This window comes from Schistocerca americana, chromosome 2 (assembly GCF_021461395.2).
Source record: "Schistocerca americana isolate TAMUIC-IGC-003095 chromosome 2, iqSchAmer2.1, whole genome shotgun sequence".
Classification (NCBI taxonomy): Eukaryota; Metazoa; Arthropoda; class Insecta; order Orthoptera; family Acrididae; genus Schistocerca; species Schistocerca americana.
In genome coordinates this window covers 525,285,441-525,307,803 of record NC_060120.1, presented here as the reverse complement: position 1 = coordinate 525,307,803, position 22,363 = coordinate 525,285,441, and the positions used below count along the sequence as shown (strand labels likewise).

Here is a 22,363-nt window from a genome sequence, read left to right as displayed (position 1 = left end):
GGGGAATGGGTGCCCTGCGGAAGTGTTTCAACTCAGAAGAGCCTTCCTGGAGCCACTCTCTAACAATTTTGGACGTGTGCGGTGTCGCACTGTCCTGCTGAAAATGCCCAACACGGCGGAATTCACATTGGACATGAATGGGTGAAGGTGACCAGACAGGACGTTTATGTATGTGTCACCTCTCAGAGTCGCATCTAGACGTATCAGGGGTCCCATATCACTCAAACTGCACACGCCTCACACCATTACAGAGCCCCACAACAGGTTGAACAGTCTCCTGGTGACATGCAGGGTCCATGGATCCATGAGTTTGTCTCCGTACCCATACACGTCCATCCAGTCTATACAGTTTGAAACGAGAGTCGTCCATCCAGGCAACAAGTAAACAGTCATCAACAGTCCAATGTCGGTCTTGACAGGCACAGGATAGGCGTAAAGCTTTGCGTCGTGCATTCAGCAAGGGTACACGAGTGGGGCTACGGCTCCGAAAGCCCATATCGATTATGTTTCGTAGAATGGTTCGAACAGTGACACTTTCTAATAGCACAGCACTGAGATCTGCAGCAATTTGCGGAAGGGTAGCACTTCTGTCACGAACCATTTTTCTCAGTCGTCGTTGGTCCCGTTCTTGCTGAATTTTTTTCCCACCGCATCGATGTTGGAGAGGTGATGTTTTACCGGATTCCAGATATTCACAGTACACTTGTGATACGGTTGTAAGAGAAAATCTGCACTTAATCGCTACCTGGGAGATGATGTGTCCCATTGCTCGAGCCCTGACTATAACAGCAGCCTTTTCTGTAGTTGCAGGGGCAGCAATGTCGATGGTTAACTGATCTGGCCTTGTATCGTCAACCAAAAGTGCGTTGCTGCATTGGTGCTGTGAACAGATGGAAGCAAGTGAAATTTTCTTTCAAGGGCATGCTTCTCCACTGCTCCTCTACTGCTGTAAATGATGATACAATAGTGCTCGAGTCGGGTATCTAGGCAGAGACTATTCAGCAGGGTGTCATCGTCAGCAAAAACAATACTGGCGTTCTACGAATTGTAACATGGAAAATTAGATCCCTTAATGAGGCTGGTAGGATATATAGCGATACAAGCGCTGTATCATTTGATAGATACAGACTCGAACGAGTGAGCTGGGACTTATCCCAGTTCACTGCTACTAGCGCAACGTCATCATAACGCGCCTGCGCGTAGATTACAAAGTATTGCGTCATAATCTAAGCATGAAATTAAAAAAAAATACCTTTTCCAAACTTTGTCAGCATATACTTCAGTATATTAACGTTAAAATTGTTAAATCTCAGGATGATCAAATGAATATCTGTCACAAAATACATTGTTTTAAAGAAAAAGGAAGTAGTGCTAAATAAGAAAGCTAGATATGCAAAAATATTTTAGAATGTGCAAATGTAGGTCAAAATCAACTTTTAAAAGTCTACACTTGATCGGAAACACTGAAGGCGCCAAATATAAGGCTCAGAAATATGAAAATCCGTGTGAAGCTCCCGTTTGATTTAAAAAAGACTATGTGGCTTCATTAAGCTACCTGTAATAGTTAACAAGTAATTTTTCTAAAACCTAAGTTTGGAGCAAAACCATCCTTGTTTGTAATAGGTTAACTATCATTTATATTAATGATAGAAAGTTCTGATTACAGCACTTTGTTACATCCATTACAAAATAAAGATATAACAAGTTTCATGACCTTGCTGTGAATAACAATCAATACAGGGACTCGTAAAGAAATAGTTCACAGGTCATGTTGTACTGTCGGCTAGGTTCTCAAAATCTTAGCAGGCAAAATTTAAATGCAGTCGAGCTAAAACTTTTTCTGTATTTAAAGCCAATCTAAGTCTATTCGTATAAAAAGTAAGAATACTGTAAACTCATACAAAACAGTCAATAAAATTCTTCTGGGTTTGAGGCTGCATTGTCAATTATAAAATATCGAAGTTTCGGCTACTATTGCAAGACGCCTTCCTCAGGGTGTACTGCTAACTGCTGAACGAGCACTAGTTTGGTTACTTATATACGCTGAAGGAGGAGGGCAACATAAAAATACAGAACGAAGCACGAACACAGTCCTGCTACCATACGTACAATGGTTACTGAACGTCTGGGAAAAATTCTCCGTCGGGCCGGTATTAAGCCGATTTTTCGTAACAACAACCTAATAAAAGACGTTGTGGGCTCGATGAAAGATACAACTGACAGGTTTCATGCCGCCAGAGTTTATGGAATCGGATGCGAATATAGGCTAATGTATGTATGTAAGACTGGACGTAAAAAAAGCACAAGGTTGAAACTTAATGGCAGATTAAAACTTTGTGCCAGACTGAGACTCGAACTCGGGAACTTTGCCTTTCACGGGCAAATGCTCTACCATCTAAGCTACCCAAGCACGACTCACACCCCGCCCTCACAGCTTTACTTCTGCCAGTACATCGTCTCCTATCTTCCAAACTTTACAGCAGCTCTCCTGCGAACCCTGCAGAACTAGCACTCCTGAAAGAAAGGATATTGCGGAGACATGGCTTAGCCACAGCCTGGGAGATGTTTCCAGAATGAGATTTTCACTGTACAGCGGAGTGTGCGCTGATTTGAAACTTCCTGGCAGATTAAAACTGTGTGCCGGACCGAGACTCGAACTCGGGACCTTTGCCTTTCGCGGGCAAGTGCTCTACTAACTGAGCTACCCAAACACGACTCACGCTCCGCTCATACAGCTTTACTTCTGCCAGTACCTCGTCTCCTACCTTCCAAACGGGGTTCGCAGGAGAGCTTCTGTAAACGTTGGAAGGTAGGAGACGAGGTACTGGCAGAAGTAAAGCTGTGAGACCGGGCGTGAGTCGTGCTTGGGCAGCTCATTTGGTAGAGCACTTGCCCGCGAAAGGCAATGGTCCCGAGCTCGAGTCTCGGTCCGGCACACAGTTTTAATCTGCCAGGAAAGTTCATATCTGCTCACACTCCGCTGCAGAGTGAAAATCTCATTCAAGGACAAGGTTATCTGAACACGAGAGACATATTCGTCGCAAACAATACAACAAATAAACGGTGGCAGACGACCAGGAATGGCAGACGACCAGGAATAATGCAGGATGGAGATCGAATATCGAGAGGCTCGAGTACTGGCGAAACAGCCGTTTTGTTTGAGGACAAAGATTAGAGAGTGTATAGAAACAGTAAAGCTACCCGACAATATGAATAGAGAAGACGGGTACCGACTCCCAGCGCCTTGGCTGCCAGCAGTGACAGCTTTGCGGAAGGACAGCTCTCGCAAAGCAACAGGCGCGCGGTAGGCCACAGCGACGGAGGGTACACATAGTGCTGACGCGCCCTAGTCCATACTAGGCACTTAGTAAACAGCGTTAAGCTGCACTCGCCGCTCAGTTTCCTATTCGCCGATTTCCACCAATGGCAAGCAATAAAGGAAACTCCAATGGAAAACACCTATTTCCGCCAATGACAACTCGCAATGCAACAGACTAATAAAAGAAAACCTAAATCCCTTTCTCCTCATCCTCATATCCATTGACAACACTCCTCGATAGTACATAAGTAACCAAACTAGTGCTCATTCAGCAGTTAGCAATACTCCTTGAGGAAGGCGTCTTGCAATAGTCGCCGAAACGTAGGAATTTTACAGTTGACAATGCAGCCTAAAATCTAGAAGAATTTTATTGGCTGTAACAACGGCCGCGGAAGCCTACGTTTACATCGATGCACAACAGTGTTATTAAATAATTTCTTTCCGAAAAAGCGGCCATTTAGCTGCTTCTACCTGGTCTTAGAGCGGATGACTGTAGGTGTTCCGTTCGGGCGTCCGTTGCGCCCGTATATAAATACAGCCTGGAGGCAGTGAGACACTTCGCACCCAGTTATCAGTCTGTTCACGTCAGTCAACCGACGGCGTGCGCTGTGTCTCGGATTACGTCACCACCAGGCTACAACCAAATGCGTGTTTTCGGTACAAATTTTAAGTAAACTCGCGAGGGCTGTCCATCGCACTGGATCGCTTAGGTTTCACGGAAAAAACTGTTTGTGTGCCACCCGTAATGTTAACAAAGATTCGTAGAAAGTGTTGACGTAATTTTCCACTTTTGTGGCGAGCGATTAACTTTGATATTTAGAGGTCATGGCGAAAGACCATGTAATTCTAACTTACTGTAAAGGTCGCTTCCGAACTGCTCATAGTCTTGTTATGGTAGGGACATCATTATTAGTATGATTATTACTATGAGAAATATAATTATGTTTGTGAGTGTGAAATTTTACTGAATATATGAATGTGTTACAACTCAAAACTTTTATTCATAGTCGTATTTCCTGATACGGCTGACTGGATAGAGACTACAAACATTTTTTTCAGTTGGCACCAGAAGAATGAGGACTTTCAGACTGGAAACTATTGTCAGTATGTTCTCCATCGCATTCTGGCTGATCACAGAATGGTTTTAGGCTCTTGTAAAAGACGGTGAAGCCTTATATTATATTTGCTATTAAACGCGCCGCCTAACTTACTGTACGTCCTCCGGGAAATTGAACAGTGAATGTGATCGGTACAAAACAGCGAACTCGGTATGCTCTAACAGGACACCGAAGTGAAATAGTCAGAAACCAGCGCAGAAAGTGCTAAGTGTGGAAACTGATCTGTGAATGTTAGCCACAAGAACTTTGATCGTGACGGAAGGATGGAGGAAGATGTTATCAGACTATTACTGACAGTGAGGTTAAAAGAAGGCGGTGTGTCTTCACGGAGCTTCGTGGACCTGCCCTTCTGCAGTACGCGATACTCCCCGCCATACTCACCCCTACAGCTACCGCTGTTCTCTCCTATTACGTCGCCACGCTTCGCATCACGTCTGTTGGTACTTCCTGCCAACATCGTTAATCGAGATCAAGCAATTAAGTTACGTCAAGAATATTTTAAGTAACTGCTAATTGCTTCCAGCAGGCTACGGAATATGGAATGTACTGATAAGGATAATGTGAAATTTAAGATGGAACCAGTCTTTGACGACGAAGCAGAAAGTGAAATTAATGGGGATGGTTCCGGCAAAGTAATAAATCCAAAATATGAGGACTGTGATATCTCGAAAGTAGAATCTGAAATGAATTTCAATATTATTGAAAAGTTGGAACCCTATCCTAATGACGAAGTAACTGAAATGGAAGTAAAAAATGAAAGAATAGATTTAATAGAGTTATCAGATAATGCAACTGACTTCAATATTTTTGAAGTTCACTCTAGTCAGCGAATGGTAGAAACTCCCTAAAAGCCGGGAGATAGTGCCAAGTGGCAATGTAGAGATACCGAACTGGATGCAGTTACTGTTTGCTAAACTTGAATTCTATCATAAATAGAAGAACATTAAGATTTAATCTAGTAGTAAAGAACTAATTATCAGTAATAAAGAATTGAGCAATACGATGGACTCCATTGGTAAACAGTTAAATAGTAAGACTGAGTCTAATAATAAAGAACTGAAAGATGATATGATTTAAAAAATGAATAGTAAAAATTATAAAATTGATGCTAACCACAATGATCTGCAAGTCAAACTAGGGCAACTGCTAAATAACTTGCCTAGTACTTTCAACAGTGAAATTAGTGAAGTTTGCCATGATTTCAAAGTCGGAGACTAAAGAGGTTGTCAGGAAGACCAGGAAATGAATCCGAACTTTGCTCTAATCGATTTGAAGAAGTAACTACTAAAGCAAAAGCTTATCAAAAAGATATTAAGAGAGTAAAATCCGTTTCTGTGATAGAGGCTGTGCAGAGTTTCAGGAAGAGCATAAGGGAACAATTGACATTAATGGGGAAAAGAAGTACAGTAGAAGAATGGGTAGCTCTGAGGGATGAAGTAGTGAAGGCAGCAGAGGATCAAGTAGGTAAAAAGACGAGGCCTAGTAGCAATAATTGGGCAACAGCAGAAATTTTGAATTTAACTGATGGAGGGAGAAAATATAAAAACGCAGTAAATGAAGCAGGCAAAAGGGAATACAGACGTCTCAAAAATGAGATCGACAGGAAGTGCAAAATGGCTAAGCAGGGATGGCTGGAGGACGAATTTAAGGATGTAGAGGCTTACATCACTAGGGGTAAGATAGATACTGTCTACAGGAAAATTAAAAAGTCCTTTGGAGAAAAGAGAGCCATTTGTATGAATATCAAGGTCTCAGATGGAAACCCAGTTCTAAGCAAAGAATGGAAAGCAGAAAGGTGGAAGGAGTATACAGAGGGTCTATACTATGGCCATGTACTTGAGGACAATATTATGGAAGAGGATGTAGATGAAGATGAAATGGGAGATACGACACTGCGTGAAGAGTTTGACAGAGCACTGAAAGACCTGAGCCGAAACAAGGCCCCGGGAGTAGACTACATTCCATTGGAACTACTGACGGCGTTGGGAGAGCCAGTCTTGACTAACATGTACGAGACAGGCGAAATACCCTCAGACATCAAGAAGAATATAATAATTCCAATCCCAAAGAAAGCAGGTGTTGACAGATGTGATAACTACCGAACTATCAGTTTAATAAGTCACAGCTGCAAAATACTAATGCGAATTCTTTACAGGCAAATGGAAAAACTGGGAGAAGCCGACCTCGGCGAAGATCAGTTTGGATTCCGCAGAAATGTTGAAACACGTGAGGCAATACTGACCCTACGACTTATCTTTGAAGAAAGGTAAAGGAAAGGCAAACCTACATTTCTACCATTTGTGGACTTAGAGAAAGCTTTTGACAATGTTGACTGGAATACTCTCTTTCAAATTCTAAAGGTGGCAGAGGTAAAATACAAGGAGCGAAAGGCTATTTACAATTTGTACAGAAACCAGATGTCAGTTATAAGAATCGAGAGGCATGAAAGGGAAGCAGTGGTTGGAAAGGGAGTGAGACAGGTTTCTAGCCTCTCCCCGATGTTATTCAATCTGTATATTGAGCAAGCAGTAAAGCAAACAAAAGAAAAATTTGGAGTAGGAAGTAAAATCCACGGAGAAGAAATAAAAATATTGAGGTCTGCCGATGACATTCTACTTTTGTCAGAGACAGCAAAGGACTTGGAAGAGCAGTTGAACGGAATGAACAGTGTCTTGAAAGGAGGATATAAGATGAACATCAACATAACCAAAACGAGGATAATGGAATGTAGTCCAATGAAGTCGGGTGATGCTGAGGGAATTAGATTGGGATATGAGACACTTAAAGAGTAAAGGAGTTTTGCTAATTGGGGAGCAAAATAACTGATGATGGTCGAAGTAGAGAGGATATCAGATGTAGACTGGCAATGGCAAGGAAAGCGTTTCTGAACATGAGAAATTTGTTAACATCGAGTATAGATTTTAAGTGTCAGGAAGTCGTTTCTGAAATTATTTGTATGGAGTGTAGCCGTGTATGGATGTGAAACATGGACGATAAATAGTTTGGACAAGAAGAGAATAGAAGCTTTCGAAATGTGGTGCTACAGAAGAATGCTGAAGATTAGATGGGTAGGTCACATAACTAATGAGGAGGTATTGAATGGTATTGGAGAAAAGAGGTGTTTGTGGCACAACTTGACAAGAAGAAGGGACCGGTTGGTAGGACAGGTTCTGAGGCATCATGGAATCACAAATTTATCATTGGAGGGCAGCGTGGAAGGTAAGAATTGTAGAGGGAGACCAAGAGATGAATACATTAAGCAGATTCATAAGGATGTAGGTTGCAGTAAGTACTGGGAGATGAAGAAGCTTGCACAGGATAGAGTAGCATGGAGAGCTGCATCAAACCAGTCTCAGGACTGAAGACAACAATAACAACAATGGGGTACTATATGAGGACGTTGATATCAGATTTTATGACAGAATGGAAGTAATAGAAGTGCAACAACTAGACATTATTATTACTAACATAGAAAATAGAATAAACTCTGGTAGTTCTTGTAATACTGCTGTATAGCATGTTGCCTCAGTTCATCGGATGTCGTGAGTTGTTGCGTTTTGATACAGACCCACTGGCGTTTTGAAATGATTTTGAGGATGTTTTCCTGACTCGTGGTTAGAGCGAGAGAAAATCTCTTTCATAAGAAGTCATTTGTCGGCCGATACTCTGCGATGGTCAGCTTACGTAATAACAAAATAAACTCTTTCTGAATTTATAACTGCATTTCTTGATGAGTACTGGTCACGCAACAATGAGATCAATGTCTTGAGTTAGGTTTGGAGTGGTAATAAGTTTGCTCCAAGTGATGAGTCAGTAAAAGAGTTCCCTAGAAAGTAGATTTCAAGACTGTCGCATCTGACAGAAAAGCTGACACCGGAAATGACTCTCATGGTACTGGAGGGCAAGCTGCCTTGGTACTGGCAGAAAAGAATCATTTGTGTGCGTAGAGATAATGAGGTCAGGTTCACTGAATGGTTGGAGAAAGTACAAAGAGAAGCTGCTGCTGAGGAGCAGGTGGAAAATAATAACAGCGTTCTAACAATCACCTAAATAACAGAAGTAATGACAGTGGGAACGGGACTGTGGGAAGTATAGAGGTTCAGAGTAAAATATATGTTTGTCGTGGTCGATGCCGTGGCAGAGGAAGAGGGACTAGACAGATTCTTCGCTTTCGCAGTAATTATTATGACTAAAGTAGAAATGTAAACAATGCGTCGTTGAGACAAGATGGAGAGCCAGATTCTGTATCGAACACAACAGGCCGCGTGTGGGAAACTAGGTGCCTTGTATGATGAAACTGGAGCTCACCAGGCGGAAATAGTAACACTGCCACTAACAAAACCACAAATCCCAGTCAGTCAACACACGCAGACAGATAACTGGGATAATGAAAAAGGAACAGACAGTACCAGCGATGTGCTAAACCAATCTCATTATGTAGCTGACAGCAATTTGGACACTTTAGAAAAATGCGTGAGTCGCTATAGATAGCAGGGAAGAAGAAATTAATGTGTTTGAACTAGGTAAGGACGAAGATCAAGTAAAGGATTTCATCTTCGGCAATGATAGCAACATGAAAGCTTAAGTTTCGGTAGTAGAAATAGATTCATTTTTACAATGTTTTGAAGAGGATGAACTGGTGGATGATCGGGTTAGCAATAATAATGAGATCAAGAAACCTAGTAGCTGTACTGATTTGCCACCAAAGCCGACAGCAATGTTACAGATATCAGTGTTATGCAGGGACGCAATTGCTCAGAGGTAGAGAGTAGTTTGTCTGACGTGCAGCAAATTAAAGGAGAGGGAATGATCAAGTGCTTTTATTTAAAATCGGTGAACAGGTTGGAAAAGGCAGCTGAGAATGCAGAGACTAATGACCCCGTGAATCTAAGTGTGAATGTACGTGCAACTGAACAAAACTACTTTAGCTGGAAAGAGATTGGAAAAGATTTATTAGAAGATGTTTGTGAGTAACCTGTTCAGTCCAGAATAATTCACCCTTTTATAAAAAGTAACATCTCAGGAGTAACAGTGCTTCGTCTTCTTGATAGTGATAGTGAAGCAAGTGCTTTGTCCCTAGTATTCTTTGCTTCTACTCCTAGTAAGAGAGATTTAACTGTCATGAAGGTAAGTGGCTTAAGAATAAGTGGTGCTAGTGGAAAGTTTTGTAGACCTGTAAGCATTTATTATTGATATCAATTGGTATAGGTGACATAATAATAGATCATTCTAGTTTAATGGTGCTCAGTTTAAGCGTTGAGGTATTAATAGGCGTATCTTAACAAAATATCAGGGATGAACTGATTTTGATCAGAAATACTTAGTACTATCATTAACTATTCTTAGATAATTAAAGAACCTTTCATGAAACTCACTTCTATAAGTCTAGCATACTTCTTTGGTATTCCAAGTTCCAAAAGAATTCTGTACAATTTTGATTGCAATACTGAATCATATACTTTTGTAAAATCTATGAAAAGATTATGAACTGGTTTATTGTCTTCCCATTTCATTACCAAAATTTGTAGCAGGGTGAATATTTGGTCTATAGTCGATCTGTTCCACCAAAAGCCAGCTTCGTAATCCCCCACAATTTCATCTGCATATGGTGTAAGCTTGCTTAGCAGAATATTCGAGAAAATTTTGGAACATACTGGTAATAGCGATATCCCTCTATAATTACTACAATCCATTTTGTCACCATTCTTAAAAATTGGGATCAGAATCGACTCCTGCCACTCTTCAGGTATCATCCCTGAGTTCCATACTTTAGTCATCACTTTGTGAACTACTTCCACCAATTTCTGTCCCCCATTTTTATCTAATTCTGCAGTTATGCGATCTGATCCTGGTGCTTTATGGTTTTTCAATTTGTTGATTGCATCTCTTACTTCCTTTAACGTAAGCTCAGGTATCTGGGGTTTTGCTGTATGTATTTCGTATGCCTGCTCATTTCCTGCTTCCTGCTGTAACTCAAAGCTATAGAAAAATCAAAGAAAACTTAAGCAGAAACAAAGACGTTTATGATTGTTTACCAAAAACCATTGAGAATAATGGATAAAACTCATGCAAACGCATACCGTTTTAAATACCCGAAAAGTAAGAAACAACATGGTCTACGAAATACTGTAGATTTGAAGTGATTCATAAGCGACAGCAACTAGTTTCTCTTGGGAGACTGCACTCTCTGGGAGATAAACAGTTTGGCGTCCTGTGGGTCCTAACTGGATGCAAATTTATTTACATTTCAGATTTCATTCTCTTCCTCCGTCCTATCACAGTAACAAAGGAATCAACGTGTTCATGTTGTAAATATGCTATTAGTTTGTAATGACTTCCTAGTGAGCAAGAATCATTTCGGAAAATGACTATAACCAAATAATGACTTAAGAGAGAATATGAAAGATAGTTTGCAATGTTAATTATGTCAAAATACAGTGGCTGACTTTTAAGCACCTATGACAGAAAAATGATGGCTCAAGTAAATAAATCATAAATTACATCCTCTAAAATGGATTAGTAGCTCTAACATACGGAATATTTTGCGATAAATGAAGTAATTCAAGTTGAAAATTTCTGAAATAATACACTCTGCATACATTAACTATTTTCAGTTGGGAGTAAGGCTGTCTGAAAATGGGAAAGGTGAATGAAATGGAGCCACAAGAGGCAGCCTAAAGCGTTTTATTATTAATTAAAACAGATTTGTGGAAGTGCTGTAAGAATCACACCAAAATATATACAAATAATAAAGTCAGTAGGCTGATGGAAATAAAACGCGGAAAGAAGCGTCGAAATAAATGTATAATGGAAAAGGGAGAGAAATAAGAGCAACGAAATCAGTAGGCTGGGAAATTCGGTGAAAAGGTGGAAAATTGATGAATAATTCTCTCTCGGCTCGTAAGAAATGTTTGAAAAACGTGAAATCTATCTCAAGGGAGATGGTCAAGTAACAGATAAATACGGACAACGAAATACAGGTAAACGAATCTGTTAAGAAATGCAAATAGCAGAGTAATGGTATGTAATAGTAAAAATAGTTTTGTAATTATGTGTGTGACAAAGCAAAGTAATTTCTATTGACAAATGATTTCTTTAGCACAGTAAAGCATCATCTAAAGTACTACAGTAAATTGCGATGTATACCAAAATGTAACTAATAAAAAGAATCCTATGTTGACTTTCACGACATAATAGCTACAGTTGAAAAAAAAGAAAACTGCGAAGTTTGTAATTCAATGATGAAGTAAGGTGTAACGATTTTATTAAATAACGTTTTCCCAATAATAATAGTAGAATGTTGATAACTATTTTCCAAATACTAAATTTAAAAAAACCATCGAAGTGTAAAACAGTGGTTACTAATACAGCATAGAACTTTCATCTAAGTGAATAACATCAACGTAGACGATTAAACATCTCCTCAGATTGGACGGATTTTCTCTGGTTTCCTTTGGAACTTCACCAAATAAAAATATAAATGTTGTGTGGCTAGGGCCTCCCGTCGGGTAGACCGTTCGCAAGGTCCAAGTCCTTCGATTTGACGCCATTTCGGCGACTTGCGCGTCGATGGGGATGAAATGACGCTGATTAGTGCAACACAACACCCAGTCCCTGAGCGGAGAAAATCTCCGACCCAGCCGGGAAGCGAACCATGGCCCTTAGGATTGACATTCTGTCGCGCTGACCACTTTTTTGTTTGTTTACTTTTTAAGGTTTCTTTGATATGTGTCCGTTGATTGTTACTGTATTTCATAGGTGCTAAACACGATATAAAGGAGCTAAAGATGCCGTTCAACACATCCAAACGTTAAAAAACCGCTCCTAACGCCGTCTAGATTTAAAGAATTCACTAGAAAAAGGAAGCAAATGAAACATGACCCTGCAACGGCCCTGTTGGCGTGTATGCAAATCGGCTTCTCGTTAAGTCAAATCTATATATTATCCCCTGAATGCATTATTCATGAACGTTATTTCCTGAACGTTGAGCTATCTCCTCATTTCACTTCTCATACCTGGATACCCGGAACACCCCAAGGTCCGTGAACAACGAACCCAAGTAATGGGAAAAACATGTTCTACGAGTATTTCACGTGTAGCCGCAAGATTTCATGTTGCTCTTGCACTACGTACCAGAAGTCTATGACGTTGTTGTCATCGGTGCGATACAAATAATACGTCACCATTCCCTTTATCCAATTTACGGCGTTTGTCCTGGCAGTGGAAAAGTATACTTTGTCCAGGAACAGTAGGTCGTCAGATTTGATCGTGATCCACTGTGCCCAGTTTAAGCATTGAGGTATTAATATGCGTATCTTAACAAAATATTACGGATGGACTGATTTTGATCAGAACCACTTAGTACTATCATTAACTGATTCTCAGGTAATTAAAGAACCTTTCATGATATAAATTTCAAATAGGTTTGATGCTCTCAGGACACACGAAGATCAAGACGAGGATGTAAATAAACAGTGGATCACGGTGAGGAATAATATCAAAAAGGCAGCGAAGGTCACAATAGGTACAGTTAAGAAGAACAGGAGGAAACCGTGGTTTGATGAGGAATGGCAGAAATTGGTAGAGGAAAGGAGAAGAGGGCGATTAGATTCGGATAGAATTTGAGACAGAAAACGAGAGGAGTTCTCGAACGTGAGAAGGCAAGTTGGTCGTAGGCTACGGGGAAAGATGAGGGATTATTTGAACAATCAAATTACAAAAATGGAAGCAACCGGTAAAACAAAAAATATTAGGGAACTTTACCTAGACATACATGGGTATAGGAAGGGCTTCAAGGTTCGGAAAAGTGCACTTCGAGGTCATGCTGGGTGAATACTGACAGACCCCAGTGCTACATTAAGTAAATGGAGGGCGTATTTTGAGCATCTATTAAATGTACACCAGGAAGCAGGAAAAGAGCAGGCGTACGAAATACATACAGCAGAACCTTCGATTACCTGAGCCAACGTTAAAGGAAGTAAGAGATGCAATCAACAAATTGAAAAACCATAAAGCACCAGGATCAGATTGCATAACTCCAGGATTAGATAAAAATGGGGGACAGAAATTGGTGGAAGTAGTTCACAAAGTGATGACTAAAGTATGGAACTCAGAGATGATAGCTGAAGAGTGGCAGGAGTCGATTCTGATCCCTATTTTTAAGAAAGGCCGCAAAATGGACTGTAGAAATTATAGAGGGATATCGCTATTGCTAGTATGTTCCAAAATTTTCTCGAATATTCTGCTAAGCAGGCTTACACCATATGCAGATGAAATTGTGGGGGATTACCAAGCCGGCTTTCGGAGGAACAGATCAACTGTAGACCAAATATTCACCCTGCGTCAAATTTTGGAAAAGAAATGGGAGTACAATAAACCAGTTCATAATCTTTTCATAGATTTTACAAAAGCATATGATTCAACATTGCAATCAAAATTGTACAGAATTGTTTTGAAACTAGGAATCCCAAAGAAGTATGTTATACTTATAGAAGTGAGTTTTAAAAACACAAAAGTTAGAGTACGCGTTGGGAAATTGTAGTCAGAAGAATTTGTAATGAAGAACGGACTTCAGCAGGGAGATGCCCTGTCTCTGCTACTTTTTAATTTAGTACTAGAATATATTGTACGAATGGCAGCAGAAAATTCAGAGGGTGTGGAGTTAAATGGAAATATTAAGATACTGGGGTATGCAGATGATCTAAACTCTTTAGCGATAAGAAAGAATCTGTAACAGCAAATGCGAATGCGTTAATCAAGGCTAGTGAAGATGTAGGTCTAAGGATAAGTGAAGACAAAACTAAATACCTGGTTACTACTAGAATGCCAACAGCAGTAGATCAGGAAATGTTAAGAGTTGGAGACATGTAGTTTGAAAAAGTGAACACATTTAAGTATCTAGGCGTGGACATCACTTCGAGAAATGAGATTGATTCCGAACTGAAGAAGAGATTACGGGCGGGAAATGCGTGCTACTTCTCACTGAATAGATTACTTTCATCACGGATATTGTCTAGGAATTTAAAGATTAGAATATACAAAACTATTATTCTACCTGTTATGCTGTATGGGTGTGAGACTTGGTCTCTCACTGTGCAAAATGAAAAGCCGTTTCGAGTATTTGAAAATAAAATTTTGAGGAAAATTTTCAGAGCAAAAATGATGACATTAGCAGAGAGTGGCGAAAACTGCACAACGAAGAGGTTCACGAACTCTATTCAAGCCCTGACATAATCAGTATTATTAAATCACGTAGGCTGCGATGGGTGGGTCACGTAGCTCGAATGGATGAGGGCAGGGCAGCGCGCAGAGTACTGGTAGGGCACCTAGAGGGAAAACGTCCTGTGGGGAGACCGAGGCGGACATGGGAGGACAATGTGAAGGCTGATTTGAGGAGCTTAGGTATTGAAGGGGAATGGAAGGAAATAGCCAAGACAGGGACAGATGGCGAAAACACGTTGCTGCAGTAATGGACTCTCGAGTCCGGTATGACCAGTGAGTAAGTAAGTAAGTAAGTAAGTTCATAGAAATTTTTATAGGCAGTAATAATGAAGCACGTGATCTGCCTGTTAGAGTAACTAGGAATAAGGGTTATTTGAGGAGGATACCGATAAATATGCTAGATGCTAATGCTAAAGGGAACTATATACTAGAAGGGACAGAAGCCAAAGGTACAGTCAAAAAATCAAATTTCTGATAAATAGAGAGCAGAATTAAGGGAAGTATTAACCACTCATCATAATGTATTTCCGAATACGTAAGGTAAAGTAATGGATATGAATGCCGTTTGAATGTAAAGCCTGGGCACGTACAGGTATCTTAAATCAACGGACGTAACTTATTAATACTGAAATTTGCCTCTAGTGAAAGAATCACGAAAATGTACAGCCTTTTTGTATGGAGGTGTGTCGTACCGACATAAAGTAGTCGCATTTGGATTAAATATTTCCGTGTGTGCCTTTCTAAGAATAATGGCTCACGTACTGGGGCAAGAGTTGTTAGATAAGGTGACTATTTGTGTATATGATGTACTCTTTGGAACTCCTACATGGAAAGAACATATCAGTCTACTAGACTGAGCGCTACTAGAAGCTGTGCAAAATTCGTGGGTGATGAAATTAGCAGGGGAAAAACATTTCTCATCCTTTCAAATTCTGTGAAATTGAAAAAAGTAGCTCAGGTCAACGTTCGGTTTATTTGGAATCTACAGCCGTTTTCTTAAAGATCACTTGTTACAGGCATCTTGTTCACCCCACTTGTTGATGAAGAGCACGCCTTCGGTTTTGGACTAAGGAATGACACTCCGCTTTTGAAGTATTAAGAAGCTGTTTGATGAACAGTCCACTTTTGCATCATCCAGATTCTTCGAATCCCTTTTGCAAGTCAGTTGACGCAAGTGGTTATAGTATTGCAGTAGAGGTGTTTCAGATGGAAAGAGAAGGCGACCAAGAGGTACATAAAACAACCGCGTTTGCGAGTTGTTCACTGCAATCTGCTGAGGGCAATTATGAAAATTCGTAATTAGAGGCACTCGTCATCGTTTTAGCACACAAACAATTGAGCAAAATTCTTTCCGGCACATGGTGATAACCTGTAATGATCAAACATCACTTACGTTTTTAAATTCCTGTAAACTGGACATCCAAGACAAAAAAGTGGACTATGTATCTTCAGGAGTTCGATCTTGATATTAAATACATACAAAGGAAGAACAATGTGGTTGCAGATCGGCTATCAAGAAATGCTAGATTACGCAGGAATCAGAAGTTGCGTTAGTGGATAGGAATGAAGTGAGCACGTTGTCCCTACATGAGCTCAAGTGAGAAACTACCTTGAAGGAAGTATGCAAAAACATAAAAAGAGAGCAAAATGAAGATTATCAGCTGCAGGTCGTGAAAAGCCATTTAAGAGTCCATAATTATTCTAAAAAAGCGCAGTATTTTTGCCTACATCAAAGAACTTTATTCCGAAGAAGAAACTTAGATTCTCCAGAATGGAAAACATATATTCCTTCACAACTTGTCCATCTGCTGATAGATTAAGTACATTTACAATACGGCCAATATTTGGCCAACAAATGCATTTCCAAGTTAACTGAGAAAGTCTTTTTCGATAACATGCATCGTGGAGTATCAAGAAGGCTAGCAGCCTGTGTTGTTTGTCAGAAGGTACAAGCAGTAAATACAACTGTACAATGTACAATGTACAATGTAAAACCAAGTGGACCTCTGAAATTACGTGCAGCCGATCGTTTTAGTCCTCTCCGGACATCAAAAGGAATGTGTACTCATGCTTTTGCTGTGATGGTCTTAGATAGTACGTCAAACTATATCCAACAAAGAGAGAAAATGCCTAATTGCTGGTAGACAAGCTGGAAAAGGTCAGTGTCGTAAAGACTGCGAAGCCTTATCGCATAATAGTCCTGAATGTGTATCAGAAACATTTGAAGCGTGTGTATAAAAGGTCGGAATTCGCCATAGATAATGCTCTCAGCGTATTTTCCACAGAGAAATTTGAGCGAGCGGGTTATTTGTGACCTAAACAGAACTGTATAGGACTTATTGTGACCGGAAGCATTCGACTTGGGCCGTTCATATAAAAAACTTTGAAGAAATCATCAACAATCTTATGATTGATGCCAAAGGCTTTGCTCCTTGTGAACTGATGTTTACTCAGGAATTCAGCAAATTGCTTTCAAGCGTGGTTTATTTTCGAGTTCTGCCTCAGAGCTCCATGGATGGGAAGAAGGCACCGGCTAGGACAAACATATGTAAAAGAGCGTTGGATAGAAAAAGAAGGCATGACGCAAAAAGCTTCTACCGCTAGTTATTGAATTGTCAATTTAGTGTAACTCAAAGCTATAGAAAAATCAAAGAAAACTTCAGCAGAAACAAAGACGTTTATGATTGTTTACAAGGGCCATTGAGGATAATGGATATCCCTCATGCAAACGCATACCGTTCTAAACACCCGAAAAGTAAGAAAGAACATGCTCCACGAAACATGGTAGATTTGAAGTGATTCAGAAGCGACAGCAACTAGTTTCTCTAGGGAGACTGCACTCTCTGGGAGGTAAACAGTTTTTGCGTTCTGTGGGTCCTAACTGGATGCAAATTTATTTACATTTCAGATTTCATTCTCTTCCTCCGTCCTATCATAGTAACAAAGGAATCAACGTGTTCATGTTGTAAATATGCTATTAGTTTGTAATGACTTCCTAGTGAGCAACAATCATTTCAGAAAATGACTATACCCAAATAATGACTTAAGAGAGAATATGAAAGATAGTTTGCAATGTTAATTATGTCAAAATACAGTGGCTGACTTTTAAGCACCTATGACAGAAAAATGATGGCTCAAGTAAATAAATCATAAATTACATCCTCTAAAATGGATTAGTAGCTCTAACATACGGAATATTTTGCGATAAATGACGTAATTGAAGTTGAAAATTTCTGAAATAATACACTCTGCATACATTAACTATTTTCAGTTGGGAGTAAGGCTGTCTGAAAATGGGAAAGGTGAATGAAATGGAGCCACAAGAGGCAGCCTAAAGCGTTTTATTATTAATTAAAACAGATTTGTGGAAGTGCTGTAAGAATCACACCAAAATATATACAAATAATAAAGTCAGTAGGCTGATGGAAATAAAACGCGGAAAGAAGCGTCGAAATAAATGTATAATGGAAAAGGGAGAGAAATAAGAGCAACGAAATCAGTAGGCTGGGAAATTCGGTGAAAAGGTGGAAAATTGATGAATAATTCTCTCTCGGCTCGTAAGAAATGTTTGAAAAACGTGAAATCTATCTCAAGGGAGATGGTCAAGTAACAGATAAATACGGACAACGAAATACAGGTAAACGAATCTGTTAAGAAATGCAAATAGTGGAGTAATGGTATGTAATAGTAAAAATAGTTTTGTAATTATGTGTGTGACAAAGCAAAGTAATTTCTATTGACAAATGATTTCTTTAGCAAAGTGAAGCATCATCTAAAGTACTACAGTAAATTGCGATGTATACCAAAATGTAACTAATAAAAAGAATCCTATGTTGACTTTCACGACATAATAGCTACAGTTGAAAAAAAAGAAAACTGCGAAGTTTGTAATTCAATGATGAAGTAAGGCGTAACGATTTTATTAAATAACGTTTTTCCAATAATAATGGTAGAAAGTTAATAACTATTTTCCAAATACTAAATTTAAAAAAACCATCGAAGTGTAAAACAGTGGTTACTAATACAGCATAGAACTTTCATCTAAGTGAATAACATCAACGTAGTCGATTAAACATCTCCTCAGATTGGACGGATTTTCTCTGGTTTCCTTTGGAACTTCACCAAATAAAAATATAAATGTCGTGTGGCTAGGGCCTCCCGTCGGGTAGACCGTTCGCAAGGTCCAAGTTCTTCGATTTGACGCCACTTCGGCAACTTGCGCGTCGATGGGCATGAAATGACGCTGACTAGTGCAACACAACACCCAGTCCCAGAGCGGAGAAAATCTCCGACCCAGCCGGGAAGCGAACCATGGCCCTTAGGATTGACATTCTGTCGCGCTGACCACTTTTTTGTTTGTTTACTTTTTAACGTTTCTTTGATATGTGTCCGTTGATTGTTACTGTCTTTCATAGCTGCTAAACACAATATAAAGGAGCTAAAGATGCCGTTCAACACATCCAAACGTAGAAAAAACCGCTCCTAACGCCGTCTAGATTTAAAGAATTCACTAGAAAAAGGAAGCAAATGAAACAGGACCCTGCAACGGCCCTGTTGGCGTGTATGCAGATTGGCTACTCGTTAAGTCAAATCTATATATTGTCCCCTGAATGCATTAGGCTTGAACGTTATTTCCTGAACGTTGAGCTATCTCCTCATTTCACTTCTCATACCTGGATACCTGGAACACCCCAAGGTCCGTGAACAGCGAACCCAAGTAATGGGAAAAACATGTTCTACGAGTATTTCACGTGTAGCCGCAAGATTTCAAGTTGCTCTTGCACTACGTACCAGAAGTCTATGACGTTGTTGTCATCGGTGCGACACAAATAATACGTCACCATTCCCTATACCCAGTTTACGGCGTTTGTCCTGGCGGTGGGAAAGTATACTTTGTCCAGGAACAGTAGGTCGTCAGATTCGTACGCAGTAAAAGGGCCAGCATTTTACTCGTTGAAAGCCAACATTCGACTGCCGTGCAACAAACCAAACGGTGCTCGTCGGAACCGACGACCGTACAGGGGGGCATATTGGCTTGTCGGCCAGATGAATAGAGTACAGTCGTTGACGGTTCGTGAATTTGCCGTTCACCACTACATACCACAATGCGCATACCTTTGTCAGGAGAGAGGGAAGATGGACCGCTCTCCTGCCGTAATATAACCGTCCTCGTAATACTATCTGCTAAAAAATTCTGTTTCATGTCATAATATTGTAAATTATGCCGATACTCAGTGTTGATGTACGCATAAAGAAAAACACCAACCAGGTCCTAATTCAACTATAATCTTATCCCCACATTCCTGTATCAGTGAAAGATGATTAATATTCCCTCTGACATGAAATAGAAAACATAATTTGGTAATCTGAAAGAAAAAGAAAGAAAGGAAGACATTACCTGTAATGTAGAGAGTAGAATCACAATTTCGACAGCCTTACTTACCTGGTAAACAATTTCTGTCAATACATGGTTACGTTTTAGCGCGATAAACGATGACGTTCATCTCTGTTAGCGATCGTATACAATTCCGTTAGTGCTATGCATGCGTAATTTCAACTCTCTGTCGTTCTTCGCCTCCACCCGATTGTTATAAAATTTAAAACCGAAAATTTGGTCATTTTTAATTCACATTTTTTTTTTAGTTTCTTTCTGTGGCTTAATCACCTCGACTCCCGCTAATATTAATATTTTTTGTTTCACTGACTGCCCGTCGGGTCCTCAAGAATCCATGTAATTTACAATGAATAAACTGACAGTATTGTAATCAACTAACGTGGAAACATTAATTTCAACTGTTCCAGCATAAGTAGTCGTTCTAATTGCAGAAATGCTACATTCAAGGAACGAAGAAAATTACAGACTGGGCTCGTATTGACCTCAGCGGTCCTCAGTTCAGAAACTACACATAAATTTTGATGTACTGTAAATATAAAACTGAACAAAACTTTCCTGGATTAAACTTACTTAGAGGGAGAAAGTCATGTGGTTTAGAAGGTTGGGTTGGGTTGTTGGGGGGAAGAGACCAAACAGCGAGGTCATCGGTCTCATCGGATTAGGGAAGGATGGGAAGGGAGTCGGCCGTGCCCTTTCAAAGGAACCATCGCGGCATTTGCCTGGAACGATTTAGGGAAATCAGGGAAAACCTATATCAGGATGGCCGGACGCGGAATGGAACCGTCGTCCTCCCGAATGCGAGTCCAGTGTACTAACCACTGCGCCACCTCGCTCGGTATATGGTTTAGAAATAATAGTTTTGAAAACTAGGGATATTTGTTTCCAGTTGCTAACGGGGTAATATTGACTTCAGTGGTACTAGGGTGGTAAAATGCGTACGTATATTTTCATTGAATATATGCCGTTAATAACTGAAATCTAAATGTTAGTGTCTGTTAATTGGAAAATCATGTCATCAAATGGAATTAACAATTATTGTGCAACATGTGTTACTACCCGAAACCTTGTATACTAGGTCATAGATCATCTCCCATTCAGTCCCGATTTGGCCTCATCCGCCCTTCATCGAGTTCCAAACTCGAAGGAAACTTTCGAGAATTTCCCTTTGATAGTGATGAAGCAGCTGAGAATGGTTCTAATGGCTCTAAACACTATGGGACTTAACATCTGAGGTTATCACTCCCCTAGAAGCGGCGAAAGTAGAAGCAAGATGACAGCCTTTTCAGCTAAGTCAGACATTCTACACTGACGATATTAAGAAACTGTTATCGCGTTGGTATAAACAAGGTGCCTATGATGAGAAATAAACATATACACATAAATAATAAGGGTGTAGAATGTTACTTAAAATTTATTTTAATTAAAAAGATTTTTAAGTTTCCACATACAATAATTCGAAGACATTACATTTCGGCACGCCCTTGTATTTAAGTTTCAATCCAGAAGGGCTAGTAACTGAGGCGGTACAGGATCACTTATACTACATCGACAATGTTAACCCGCATCTTGGCGTGATATTTGACAGTCCACTTTGCCTTATTACTTGCCAGACACTATAGTCAGATATGCCACAGTTTGCTCTGGATTACGGATGTTTCATGTATTAACCAGGCGAGGCAAGGACAAGCCAGGGCGTCAGTCGTAAGTCTTACCTGTGGCCGCCGGTGTCCTCGTGGCAGTCAATGTGTTAAGGCTGGAACTGAATCTTGGGATTATAGGAGGTCAGTGTGAGTAAAGGATGTAATGGATTTGATGTTATTAATAATAAGCCTATAGATAGGGAATATCTTCTGCAGTTTGAATATAACAGTTGACGTCATGAAACTACACATTTATTGCGTCAGTATACAACTATTACAGAAACAAGAGAAAGATGTTTGAGTAAACTAGCTAAGTTCTGACGCTCTTGCAGTTTCTTAGCTCCTCTGGAAACAGAAGTTGTCTTCAGTCAGCAGGACAGCCATTTAGATCTCAGTCTCTCGCAGACGAAATAGTCCCTTCAAGCTGAGGCCACAGAGTTGCAATACTCCTAGTGCCTGGGACAATCTGACAGGTGTGGTTCACACTGACTCCTTGGTTTCACCACGTAAACTGCAAAGAATGGAGATATGTATTATTAACAGTAGCATGTATGAAAATAACGTAGCACGTTTAAAATTACTAGTCATGCGACAACGGTAAGTCTTCGCCTGTTTACATAGCATGTGACAAGATAATGTTATGGTCGTATAACAGTGATAATATGGGGTT

General features: G+C 40.0%; 1 protein-coding gene across 2 annotated transcripts in view; it reads right to left on the bottom strand.

Moving 5' to 3' along the window:
* Positions 1 to 22,363, bottom strand: part of LOC124595164 — a 91,065-nt gene that overhangs the window by 42,328 nt on the left and 26,374 nt on the right. Inside the window, exon 3 of one of the 2 annotated variants that reach the window (XM_047133775.1) lies at positions 21,930 to 22,204. The exons of the other annotated variant lie outside the window; for it this stretch is intronic. Coding sequence (XP_046989731.1) covers positions 22,143 to 22,204 — 62 coding nt within the window. The 3' untranslated portion in view covers positions 21,930 to 22,142. Of the gene's footprint in view, positions 1 to 21,929; positions 22,205 to 22,363 lie in introns of those variants that run through there. 2 annotated transcript variants of the gene reach the window in all.